Genomic DNA, 12,472 nt, shown 5'->3' on the forward strand with positions numbered 1-12,472 from the left:
GGGGGGGCGGCTGGCGCGCTGCGCTGCCGGCAGGGGCCCCGTCCCGTCCCGTCTCGTCCCATCCCGACCCCGGGGCCCGGCTCATCCTGCCCCCGCCAGCCCGTCCATCCGTCCCGGCTTCCTGTTTTCCTCGGCGCGCCGTGAACGCCCTCCGGCTTGGCAGCTCCTCCAGGAGCGGGTCCCCGGGCTGCCTGGAGGAACGCTGCTGCTGCTGCTGGGGGGGGGCGGCGGCCCACCGGCTCCCCCGGGGGCCGAGACCCCTCTCCCCGGTGGGGCCAGCGGCCATAGTGCTGCCCGTGCCTCACTGCAGGCTGCGGCGGGCAGAGCCCCCTGGACTGCAGCTGGGTCCAGGCCTGCGCTCCCCCCTGCTCCCAGTTAGGGATGAGGGCAGGTGGCTCCAGAGGGGCTCCGCGGCCCCGCTGTCTCCTCCACGCCTGTTACCGTGGGGACCCCTTGCTTGCCCCCTTTGCCGAGATCTCTCTCTCGGGAGTCTCCCCAGCATGAGGCGGCGTGTCAGGGACACGGACGGCAGTTGTGAGCCGCAGGAAGGGCTGTGAAGGGATCCACAGGCAGCTGCAGTTGCACAAGGGCCGGAGGAGCAAGTTGCACCCGAGGCGTGTTTGGCCTTGTGCCTACCCCTGCACTTTGCACTCGGGCATTGTGATGGCTCCTTGGGCGGGGGAAGACCTCGTCCCCAGTGTCAGAGGAGAGCTTGTTTGCAGCCCTGGGTCTGGGTAGGAGCTGGTGACCCCGTGGAGAGCCCTGCCAGTGTGGGGCTCTGAGCTGATGCTGGGCAGGCGTGAGTGCTGCCTGGGCCACCCGGCCATCTGTCGTGGTCTCCTGGGCCCTCCGCAGGGACCCTGAGCAGCAGGGCTGTCGCCTTTGGGTTGGAAGATGGTGTAAGAAGCCAGTGTGAGCTCTAGCATGTGCAAGGACAGCGTGGCCTGGACAGGTGCCTCCGCTGACCCCGAGCAGCCCCAGCTTTCAGGGGCAGGAGGACACTTGGGGCTTCCAGTGAGCAAAACAGCCATGGGAGATACCTGCCTGCGCTGTGATCGCAGCTGGAGGCATGTCCCCAGCCCCCACGGTGCAGTCCTGTCCTCCCAAACACTGTTCTGGGTATGGTAGTACCTGCTTCGGCACAGAGGGGACAGCAATGTCCCCTGGGAGGGTGCTGCCTGGGACGAGGTGCCTGGGAGCTGGGGCACGGAGTTGCTGGGCCCTGTGCGCTGTGCAGCTGTAGCTGTGCTCTGCCTGCGGTGTCAGTGGGGAGCTGAGCCAGGGTGGGGGTGGAGGGCAGAGGGGGCACCGGGCGGGGGGGGCAGCAGCCAGGGACAAGCTCCCTGGGATCCCCTGCAGCAGGGGCAGTCACCTCCCTGACTCTGTAGGGCTCCCTCTGAGCTGTGGGACAGGGGAGCCCCAGCTGGGCTGGTGCTGGCTGGGGTAGAGCTATCCCAGAGGGGTCCTAGCCTCTCCCCTGGCCCCGGGGGGCATGTCCTGGGGTTGGGGTGGGGGCACATCCTGCTGGGCTCTCTGCAACAAACCTTAACATTTTCAAGCAACCAGCATCCCAGTAGTGCTGAGGCATGTTGTGGTGGTCCCAGGGTGGGCAGGCAGTGCACGAGGAACGAACCCCCTGCCCCATGGCGAAGGCTGGCTGTGGCCATGCACCCCAGGAAGTGGTGGAGTGAGCCCAGGCCCACAGCCTTCGGCGGTGGGGACATCCCAGCCATGCAGCTCTCTGTGGCTGGATGCCAGGCTCCTGCTCTGCTGGCCTGAGTGCAGCTCAGGTTGTTGTGCTGGCCACCGCATTGCTGTGCTCACTCCTCCCAATGTGTTGTGGGGCCTGCAGGATGGAGAGCAGCTGCTGGCTGCTGCCTCTTCTTACTGCAGGGAGGGGTGTCCTCTCCCGCTGACTTGGGGACACCCGTGTCCATAGGCCTGCAGCGTGGCTCCATGCTCTCCTCATGGCTTGGCAGCTGCAGGGTTACGCCTTCCTGGTGTCCATCACACACATCTCTTGGATGCACTTGTACATCCTTAGCGGTTTTGACCATGTCCACTGGGCCGCAGCTCTGCACCAATGCTGAGATGTCTTCAGAGGAGCAGCACAGAGAAACCTTTTGGTGCTGTTACTGTACTTACCTGTGCGAGGCCTGGGTGTTTGACCCATCCTCACTTGCTAATGTGTAGCCCTTGACTGCCCACAGCAGCCCCTGCTGGTCCTGGCTGTGCTGGGGGCTGTGGCTGTGCCTGCCTGGGGCTTCTTGTCCCATGCATTGGACTCCATGGGCAGCCTTGGGGCATGTGGGCCCTGCCGCTCTCTGGGCTGCTGGGGGTGCTGCCCCCAAGAGCTGGAGAGGGCCCCAGCCCCGCAAGGGAAGTGCTGCGGAGCTGTGTGCTCTGGGGCAGTGCCTGGAGCGGGTCCAGGTGGCTGCTGGGATTGGTGCCTCCAGGCTGGGGCCAGTGCCTACAAGGCAAGCCCAGCTCCCGCAGTGGTGCCCAGCTCAGCACGGGGCATGCGAGGGTGCCAGGTGGGTCCCAGTGCTTCCTGGGGCAGGAGCTGAGCTTTGCTGGCAGGAGGGGAGGGCTGGGGGTGCCCCATCTGCCCCTTGGCAGGGTCCTTGGGAACATCACCTCTTCCTGGGCTGTGGCGGGGCTGGGGCCTGCAGGGGCTTCTCCCTGGGGTGGCCTGTGTGCCCGGAGCTGGGCAGGCCCTGAGGCCCTTCCATCCCGCGGGTGCTGGGATCTGACTGATGTCTCTCCCTGCAGGCCTACAACATCCATGTGAACGGGGTGTTGCACTGCCGAGTGCGCTACAGCCAGCTCCTGGGGCTGCACGAGCAGGTAGGCAGCCGTGCCCAGCGGTGCCTGCTGTGCTCCTGGCGGGCAGGGTGCTAGGCCCTGTGAGCTGCCATTGGGTGCTGCAGGAAGGCACTGTGCACTGCCAGAGAGCCTGAGCATCGGGCGCTGCGCTGGCTGCGGGTAGGCGTGTGCTGCCCAGTGCTGCCTGCGGGGCTGGCCAGGGTGTCATTTCCTGCTCCTTGGCATCGGGTGCAGGCTTCCTCTCCTGCTCTGTGACGTTCTGGCTGGGTTCTTGCGAACTGCTGGCTGTCCATTTGGATGAGGAACACTGGCGAGCTCTCTGCTTCCCTTGCCCGGGCCCTGGAATTCAGCTGGGGTGGGGTGTCAGAGCAGCCACCATCTCCCTGGAGGCTCTCGCAGCACTCTGCTCTCTTCCCAGTTAAGGAAAGAGTATGGCACCAACGTGGTCCCAGCCTTTCCCCCAAAGAAGATCTTCACACTCACCCCGGCAGAGGTAGAGCAACGACGGGAACAGCTGGAGAAATACATGCAGGCTGGTAAGCTGGGTCTGCCCTGTGCTGCGGCTCAGGGCCGGCTGCCCCCCGCTTGGTCGCTCAGGGTGTCGGGGCACTGCCCGCATCTTCCTCCCAACACCGCTCCATTTGAAGTGGCTTGTCTTGATGCTTCCAGTCTTGCTCTGGTATTAGCTGGCCTTGCTCACTGGATGTCAGCTCCTTCATCCCAGCCCCTTCCCCTTCCCTACACTGGCACCCCCCACCTGCGGGCAGTCCATAGCTGCCCATGTGCACACCCTACGCACAGTGCACGCTTAGTCTGGGTGCAAACTCTGAGGGGCTGCAGAGTGGTTGGGCATTGGCATGGGTCCCTGCCCCTTCCCACGTAACGTCTGACTCCTTGCTTGTCTTCCACCCCCAGTGCGGCAGGACCCGACGCTGGGAGGCAGCGAGACCTTCAACAGCTTCCTGCGCAAGGCCCAGCAGGTGAGGGGGCAGGAGCCGCTGGATGTGGTGGGCTGCTGGGGCAGCCTGCACGGGGGTGAGTGCTGACCGCCGGGGCTGGGCAGTGCGTGCTGGGGCCCTCAGACTGCAGGGCAGTCTGAGCAGCGCGAGGGTGGTCTGCAGTAGAGGGGCTGGGGTGCCGATCCCGTTTCTCTCTCCAGGAGACACAGCAGATACCCACAGAGGAGGTGGTGCTGGAAGTGCTGCTTTCCAACGGTCAGAAGGTCAAGGTCACCATCCTTACCTCGGACCAGACAGAGGATGTCCTTGAGGTGCCAAAGCTCTTGTGCTGGGCGGGACCAGCTCCTCCTGATGAGTTCTGTGGTTTCCCACGTGTGCAGGAGTTCTCTCAGTCTGGCAGCACCGTGGCCCTCCCTGCTGTGTCCCTACCCGAGAGCAGGGTTGTCTTGGGGGGGCTGAAGAGCAGTGGAGCTGAAAAGGGTGTGCCGATGTGCTCGTGCCCCTCTTTGGGCCCAGACTGATGTTGGGAGGCCCTCAGCTCTTCAATGGTGGTGGTGATCCCCCAGGCCCCGCTTGTCCGCTTGCCCCCCCTGTCCTGGCCACCAGCACAGCAGAGGTGCTGCCTTCCTGCTGTTGGGAGGCCCCAGAACACACACAGGCTGGATCCTGCCGTGGGGTAAGGACATAGAAGTGCTGCCTCTCTGCGGGAAGTGGTGACCTCCTGCTCTCACTCCCAGGCTGTGGCTTCCAAGCTGGATCTGCCAGATGATCTGGTTGGCTACTTCAGCCTCTTCCTAGTGAGAGAGACCAAGGACGGAGCTTTCTCCTGTGAGTAGAGCATGAGGAGCCCTATGAGGGCTGTGGTGGGATCTCTGGACCAGATGGCCCTGCCCTGGGTGGGGGGGGATCCAGTGGGCTCCCTCAGGGCATCCTGGCTGGCAGTGGTCTGGTGGGCTCCCGCTGCCCCGAGCCGCTGCTGAGCTGCTGTTTCCCTGCAGTTGTGCGGAAGCTGCAGGAGTTTGAGCTGCCGTATGTGTCCGTCACCAGTCTGCACAACCCTGAGTTCAGGATCATCCTGCGGAAGAGGTGGGCGGCAGGGCTGGAGGGGCAGTGACTGCTGGAGCGGTGGGGTGGTGTCTGGGGCTCCCTGCTCTGCAGAGGGACCCCTCCCCTCCTGCCATTGCCACCTGCATGGTGTTTTGGCCCTCGGGAACACACCTGGGCATCCTCAGCCATGACACTGGGGGCCCCTGCTGGGCTTGGCCCCTGATTCTGCTTTCCCCAACACAGCCCTTCCTGCCTCTGGCAGCTGCTTGAGAGGGGGACCGGGGCATGGCAACTGATGGCTACCGGGGGAGCTGGCCAGAGAGCCAGCCCGGCACCTTGTCCCAGTATGGGGGGTGTTTTTCTCCCCATTGATGCTAGGAGCTGGGGAATAGGTTGACCCATGTGGTTCCCTTCTAGCTACTGGGACTCCTCCTATGACGACGATGTTATGGAGCATCGTGTGGGGTTAAACTTGCTGTATGCGCAGGTGAGGGTTGGTGCGGCCCAGCCGGCTGAGGAGGGGCACTGCATATCAGCTACGGCTGTGCGGGATCTCGGGTGGCTCTGGGCCCAGCTGCTCACCAGCCTCTGCTTCTTGGTAGACGGTGTCGGACATCGAGCATGGATGGATCCTTGTCAACAAGGAACAGCACCGGCAGCTGAAGTCTCTGCAGGAAAAAGTCTCCAAGAAGGAGGTAGGGGACAGCTTGATGCTGTGGCAGGAGCAGTCCCAGCACTGGACTGGCACTGCTCCTGTGTGAATGTGTGGTACTGAGTTCGTTGCTCGTTCCTGGCCCGGGAGGCGCGGTGGGAGGGTGGCCGTCTGTGCTGAGCTTCCCTGGCTCTGCCTGCAGTTCATCCGCCTGGCGCAGACCCTGAAGTACTACGGCTATCTCAAGTTTGACCCCTGCGTCACTGACTTCCCTGAGAAGGGATGCCACGTCGTCGTCAGTGCTGGCAACAACGAGCTCAACTTCCAGGTGCGGCTGCCGAGTGAGCAGATCAAGGAAGGCAGTTTCAAGGTCACGCGCATGCGGTGCTGGCGAGTCACGTCCTCGGTGAGTGCCACTTGCCTGTGGGGGGTCTGGGGTGTCTGGCAGCTCTCCCCGGGAAAGGTGCTGGCTGTGTTGCCTGCTTCCAGCCCAGCTGGCCTGGGGAGGGTGTGAGCTGTGCTTTGTGGCTGAGGGGGTCATCGGTGTGAGGATGTTAGAGGAGCCTACTGCTGTGAGGGGACCTGGCAGTGGTGAAAGGCCAGTGGGAGCTGGGCAGGGTGTCCAGCACTCAGCTGGGGGCTGCCCTCTGTCAGCACAAGGGCCAGGGAAGCTGTCCGCTTTCTCTCTGGAGGCTCCCAGCCTCAGCACATGCCCTTGCAGGTGCCGATGAGCAATGGTCCCTCGGGGAGCAGCCCGGCGAAGTCCGAGGTGAAGCTGGAGTTGGCTTTCGAGTATCTAATGAGCAAAGACCGGCTGCAGTGGGTCACCATCACTAGTCCACAGGTAGGGCTGCCTGCGTGCCACACCAGTGGTGGACAAGGACAGGAGCAAGGGGGAGCTGTGAGGGAGAGGGCCGGTCTGGGCTCAGCATGGTGTGTTGGGAAGGCTGTGGGGCATGTGGAGCCTCGTGACACCCCTCCCTTGCAGGCCATCATGCTGAGCATCTGCCTGCAGTCCATGGTGGACGAGCTGATGGTGAAAAAGTCTGGAGGCAGCATCCGCAAGGTGAGGGTTGGGCTGGATGTTGTCTCTGGGGTAGGATCCCATCCTGCCCCTGTGACTCCCCGGGGTCTAGGCTGGGCCCTGTTTGCTCTCCTCAGAACGGGGCCAGCTGAAGGATCCCCAGGGTCCATCTTAACCTTTGGAGCTGCCCATGGGGACCCTGTGGCTGAGCTGAGCTCCTCCCCTGCAGATGTTTCGCCGGCGGGTGAACGGGGCCCTGCGGCGCTCGGACAGCCAGCAAGCTGTGAAATCACCCCCGCTGCTGGTGAGTGGGACCCTGTGGTCCTGCTAGGGGAGACAAGCGTGACCATGGGCTTCACTGTGTGCTGGGTACCAGAGCCCACGGCCCCCAGAGGTGCCACTGTCCCTTTAGCAGGGCTGGGGCAAGCCCAGAGGACAGTAGGGCTGCAGTGCCCCACTCCTGTAGCCCTGGGAAGAGAAACTGAGTCTGGGAAGCCAGACTCCCTGGGGGAGGGAAGGGAGGGCAGCCTGGCCTTGGCCCAGGAAGGTGGGTGGTCACCGAGGGCAGGGAGACGGCTGGTGGTACGAAGGGTGGGTGGTGCGTGCCGCTGCCTCAGTGCTGCCTGATGGTGCTGTCCCCCCAGGACTCGCCTGATGCCTCCCGGGAGCCGATGGCCAAACTGTCGGTGAGTTGCGTGTGGGTGCACTGTCACCATCACCCTCGGACTAAGCAGGGGGAAGTGGGGGTCCTCCCTAATGTCTCCCCTCTCCACAGAGCAAGCTCACCTCTGTCAGCCTGCGAGGGATCAGCCACTCCAGCTCTGCTAATGATGTGGGCGCTAACGACTTCCATGGCAATTACGCCTTTGAGGGCATTGGCGATGAAGATCTGTAGTGCCCCCCTTCCTCGGACAGCACCGGCCCGAGGGCCTTCGCTGAGGAATGTATGACCTGCAGACAGGTTGCAATCAACGTGCCTCTCACCTGCTACATCCACCTTCCCCTGCTCCCCTGGGCTGGGGAGCTCACCCCCAGCCCACCGTTGGCCTTCGGGGTGGGGGCAGCTGAACTCCTCCTGCTGCTGGCTCCAGCTGGGAGAGGGCTTGTTCCCAGGGCGGCACTAGCCCAACCCGAGCAGCGTGCCCAGGCTGAGCCCTGGAGCAGTGTCGCGGAGCCTGGCCCAGCGTGGGGGGCAGAGCTGCCCCTTTCCCAGCCGGGAGGGCCTGGCCCAAGCGTCCAGCTGCCCTGGGTGGCTGGGGCAGTGGCTTGGCGGCAGCAGCCTGGTGGCACCAAGTGGCCCTCGTGAGGCTCCATAATGCCAAATTAGCGTTTAGGTTTCTGCTCAGAGACAGACTGCAGTAAACTGTCTCCAGGGGGCTCTGCGCAGAGCCCCCTCTCTAACCCGCTCATAGACTCCAGCGTAATCTAGGCTTGTAACCACGTATCTCCTGCTGCTCAAACCGACCAGAGCATTAATGGACAGTAACTGATGTTTACACACTGCAATGATGATTAAAATGGATTCTGATTGGTACTGGGCTGTCTGTTGGGGGGTGGCCGCTGTTCCTCCCCTCCCCACACACTTTGTCAGCCCTGCACCGTCCTCTTCTGAAGCAGAACAAGGCCCCCAGGGAGAATAGCAGATAACAAAACTGACTGTTTAATGCTTTTATACACAATATAAATTACACTGACTGGCATGGCAACAGCCATAGAACCAGTTCTGTTTCCCCCCCTCCCCCCCTGTTCCCCAAACTCTGGCAGAGGAAGGCTCCGACAGGCAGGTCCTACCCACAGAGGTGCCTGGGGGCATGGCACCACTGCTGCTGGGGCAGGCACCCAAGCCGCTGGTTGTGGCTTCGCCCTGCCCGGGCAGGATAGGGCTGCTAGAGACCCCGGTGCACCCGTGGGCCCTACGTAAGGCAACCCTGAGCCCCCCTGGAGTCTGCTTCCTGTCCCTCCCCCAGGGAGGGCAGGGGCTGTGGCTGGGGTGCCCCAGGGCTGAGGCACCTCGGGCCTGATGCAGGGCAGCCGGGCTAAGTGCTGTCTCAGGGCAGGGCCGTGCCCACGGCTGGAGGGGCCAGGAGGGCTTTGGCATTGCGTGGGTTCACCCAGTTCTCAGCCGTGTGGCCGTGGATCTTCTGGTGGCGCTTGTAGTTGTCCCAGTGACCAGTGGTGTAGGGGCAGTCCCGGCACTGGAAGGGCTTCTCGCCTGTGTGCCGCAGCATGTGCCGCTTCAGGTTCATGCTCTGGTTGCAGCTGTAGCTGCAGAGGCTGCACTGGAAGGGCTTGTCGCCCGAGTGGATGCGCCCGTGACGCTTGAGGTTGGCCAGATTGCCGCAGGCGTAGTCGCAGAGCTGGCACTTGTAGGGCTTCTCGCCTGTGTGCACTCGCTGGTGCCGCTTCAGGTTGTCGAGATGGGCAGAGGCATAGGGGCAGAGCGGGCAGGCGAATGGCTTCTCCCCACTGTGCGTCTTCATGTGCCGCGCCAAGTGGTTGGGGTAGTGGGTGACGAAGGGGCAGAGGCTGCAGGCAAAGCCTTTGTCCCCAGTGCCCTTGCGGGGACTGGCGCCCGGCTCGGTGCCCAGCACTGCCAGGCTGCAGCGCCCGCAGACCTGCTCAGCCAGGCCCTCATCCTGCGCAAACCCGTCGTCCAGCACCAGCCCACACATGCGGCACGTGAAGGGGAAGAGCAGCTCCGGCAGCGCGGCCGCCTCCTCGCCCCGCAGCCGAGTGCAGCCGGGCAGGAAGGGGCCACTGCCACTGCCCACATGCAGGCTCAGCTCCGGCAGCAGCGGCTCTGCGAGACAAACACAAACAGGGCCGTGAGAGGGACAGCGCAGCGCTGGCAGGGCTCAGCTCTGCAAGGAGCCCCAGGCTCAGGGCGATGGTGCCGCAGCTGAGGCTGGTGGCACATGGCACCAGGGCTGGTGCAGGTCAATGGCAGAATGTGCACCTTGCCCATTCCCCAGCCCCAGGGCTGTGCAGTGGAGGGTCCCCCACACCCCCCCCCTCTTTACCTGGGTCTTTGTCCCGCCGGTGCGGCCCGTCGCCTTCGGGCAGGCGGTGGCTGAGCATGTGCCGTTTCAGGTTGCGGCTCTGGTTGCAGCGATAATCGCAGGCAGCGCACTGGAAGGGCTTGTCCTGGCTGTGGACCCGTTCATGGCGTTTGAGGTTGCCCAGGCTGCTGCAGGCAAAGCTGCAGCACGTGCAGCGGTACGGCTTCTCCCCTGTGTGCGTGCGCAGGTGTCGGGTCAGGTTCACCAGCTGAGCAGAAGCGTAGGCACACTGCGGGCACGCAAACGGCTTCTCCCCGTTGTGTGTCTTCATGTGGCGCTTGAGGTGGCTGGAGTAGTGGGAGGCGAAGGGGCAAAGCTGGCAGGAGTACACGATGCGCTGGCTGCGGCCCCCCTCGGCGCCGGCACACTGCAGGCAGCTCTGCCCCAGGCTGGCAGCCAGCTGCAGCCCGCACTGGCGGCAGGGCAGCGCTGCGGGGCCGGGCTCCCCACCCTCCTCAGGGTCACTCTCCACGCTCAGCTGCTGGTAGCCAGAGGAGCAGTCGTCGTCGCTCAGCGCGTATGCTGGGATGGCAATCTTCCCCACCAGGGTGTCTGCTGAGAAGACCGTGGGGATGGGATGGTGTCAGCCCAGCTGGCCCAGGCACAGCCCCTCCGCTTGTGCCACCAGTCCCAGCAGGGCCTGTCTCAAGGAGGGGACTGCAGCCAGGAGGGGCCAGGCAGCTGCGCCTGCCCTAGCAGCAGCCGGCAGCCTGCAGGAGCCCACCACCCTGCGCATAGCAGGGCAAGGAGCTCCACAGCCACAACCTGCCCTGACACCCTGCTGCAGGGTCTGTCCTGGGTGCCCCAGGAAACCCTGTCACCTCCACCCTGCGGCTGGCAGGCGCCAGGACGTGTGGGTAGTAAGGTGGCACAGGGGTGGGTCAGGCATCCACGCGGGCACTGCAGGGCCCAGCTGGTAGGAAGCAGCAGTGGTGGGAAGGCGGAAGGCATTGAGCTCAGCCTGACCCAGGCAGGAGGGCTGGGTGCCTGTAAAACCGTGCTCCGGGCCCCCTCATTCTGCCACTGCCCCAGCCCTGGGGATGGAAGCTGGTCCTACTCCCATGGCCGATACCACAGAGCTCAAACACCAGCCCCACTCCATCATGCAGGAAAACAGACCTTCCCCAGCCCCACATAGCGCCGCTGGCCCACGGCGGTGGGGGGAAGCCTGTGCCAGGCTCTCAGAGGGCACATCTGCTTCCCAGCTGGGCACAGACCCATCCTCCTGCAGCCCCAGGAAGGGATGACAGGAGTGGAGCCTGCTGGCCCGGTGCCCCAGGTGTGCTCCCAGGCTGGTGCTGGGGGCTGGAAGGGCAGTGACATGCAGTCAAAGCTTTGCCACTACCAGCCTCAAGCTGTGCCCAGCTGTCCCTTGTGCTGTACCTGACCTTGGAGCCTGAGACCCAACAGAGGCCCACCGCCCTGAGAAGCAGCCTGGGCCCTCCCCTTCACTGCTGCCCACCTGGCTGCATCCAACTCCCAGAGCCCCAGGCAGGTGCAAGGGTGAGGCTGCTCCCAGGCTGCAGCACAGGGCGGCCCCTCCAGCCTCTGGTCCCCTCTCGCAAGCACTGCCTGAAGTGCAGACGTCAGAAAGGGGCATCCTGCGAGGGTCTGGCTATTGCCAGGGGAACCCTTGACTACACCTCGAGCCCCCACACTGAGGGTCTTGCCTCCTCAGCTCAGGCCTGCAGTCCAGCAGTGCCACAGCATCCCTGGAGCACTGTGCCCTGAGCGTGGCCGTGTCAGTGCTGCCCAGGTGGGACAGCATGGCCCATGGGGTGAGGACAAGGCCAGTGATGGCTGTCCTGACCTCCTCAGTGGGCCTGGAGGTGCCTGGTCCCGCTCCCCAGCTGGGGCTGGCACCTGAGAGTGGGAAGGAAGGTATTTCTGACAGCAGAAGGTCCGCTGCAGAGAGCAGCTTTCAGCTCTCACAGCATCCGGCTTCCAGAGCCGCTGGGTGGGCTTTGTCCTGGTGCTGGGCTCTGCGCACGGGCTGTGGGGAAGTGCAGCCCTTGAAGCAGAACCCCATCTGCCAAGCAGCTGGGACCACGCCTCGGCACGAGAGTGGGAGCTGCCAGCATGGCCCAGCGTGGCTGCTGAGGACACGGACCGGAGCACAGACCTTGTGGACAGCAAGGGGACAGAGCCACAGGGATCAGGCGGGCTGTGCCCCCCTCCTCTCACTACTGAGTATGTTCCCACGTTATTCACCGCTCACTGTCGAGGGCAGCGAGTGATACTCCCACCGGTCCTTGTGAGGCACCTTAATGGAGCTGGACTGGTGTTTGCTCCTCTCTGGCTGCCTCGCACCGTGGGCTGACCTGGAGCCTGGTGTGCCGCCGGCTGGGCAGGCACCGGCTGGCCACACAGAGGGGCTGGGGTGCCCGCAGGGCAGGCAAGTGGCAGGGAGCAGAGGCTGGTGGAGAGACAGCCCCGGCCCGGCTCCCCGCACCCCACACGATGCTGAGGGGTGGTGGTTGGGCAGGACCCTGCAGGGACAAGGCCCCAGCTCCCGGGTGGGCAGCAAAGCCGTGCCCCAGCGGCTTGGGGGAACCGGGAACTCCTGGGCAGAGCGGTGCGGACAGCTCCGGGGACGAGCCCTGCGATGGGGAGGCCTACCAGCCCCGGTGTCCCCACGGCCCCAAAGCCACCACGGAGGCGGGGGGGTCTTAACGGAAGGGGGAGCGCTCGGGGTGTGGGGGGGCAGTCAGTACCGGGAATCGGTGCCGGGAGGGCAGAGACCAGCGGGGGCCGGGGCCTCACCCCGCGGGAGGTGATCCGGGAGGGGGAAGGCGCCCGGGGACGGAGCAGTAGCCGGGCGGGACCGCTCCCGGGTAGGGCGGCTGCCGGATGGGGCCAAGCGCGGGGGCCGGTACCGGCAGGGCCGGGCCGCGTCCCCGCCCGG

The 12,472-nt window shown here is 64.8% G+C and overlaps 3 protein-coding genes across 3 annotated transcripts in view; 1 reads left to right on the plus strand and 2 right to left on the minus strand.

Moving 5' to 3' along the window:
- EIF2B4 (eukaryotic translation initiation factor 2B, subunit 4 delta, 67kDa) overlaps positions 1-2,173 on the minus strand; it is a 9,635-nt gene extending 7,462 nt beyond the window's left edge. Inside the window, exon 1 of the mRNA XM_010565924.1 lies at positions 2,146-2,173. Within this exon, the coding sequence (XP_010564226.1) occupies positions 2,146-2,173 (28 nt within the window). The remainder of the gene's footprint in view (positions 1-2,145) is intronic.
- Positions 2,174-2,757: 584 nt separating this feature from the next.
- Positions 2,758-8,015, plus strand: SNX17 (sorting nexin 17; the record flags this gene model as incomplete). The annotated part of the gene is made up of 14 exons (XM_010565925.1): positions 2,758-2,847; positions 3,245-3,362; positions 3,742-3,806; positions 3,986-4,096; positions 4,523-4,613; positions 4,784-4,871; positions 5,250-5,319; positions 5,435-5,527; positions 5,687-5,890; positions 6,206-6,328; positions 6,473-6,550; positions 6,738-6,812; positions 7,153-7,194; positions 7,284-8,015. Coding segments are annotated over 14 exons (1,368 nt in total), but the record flags the coding sequence as incomplete, so codon positions are not given.
- Positions 8,016-8,261: 246 nt separating this feature from the next.
- ZNF513 (zinc finger protein 513) lies at positions 8,262-10,144 on the minus strand (the record flags this gene model as incomplete). The annotated part of the gene is made up of 2 exons (XM_010565926.1): positions 8,262-9,308; positions 9,529-10,144. Coding segments are annotated over 2 exons (1,368 nt in total), but the record flags the coding sequence as incomplete, so codon positions are not given.
- Between the last annotated feature and the right edge of the window lie 2,328 nt (positions 10,145-12,472).

Source organism: Haliaeetus leucocephalus, unplaced genomic scaffold (assembly GCF_000737465.1).
Source record: "Haliaeetus leucocephalus isolate CR32 unplaced genomic scaffold, Haliaeetus_leucocephalus-4.0 Scaffold197, whole genome shotgun sequence".
Classification (NCBI taxonomy): domain Eukaryota; kingdom Metazoa; phylum Chordata; class Aves; order Accipitriformes; family Accipitridae; genus Haliaeetus; species Haliaeetus leucocephalus.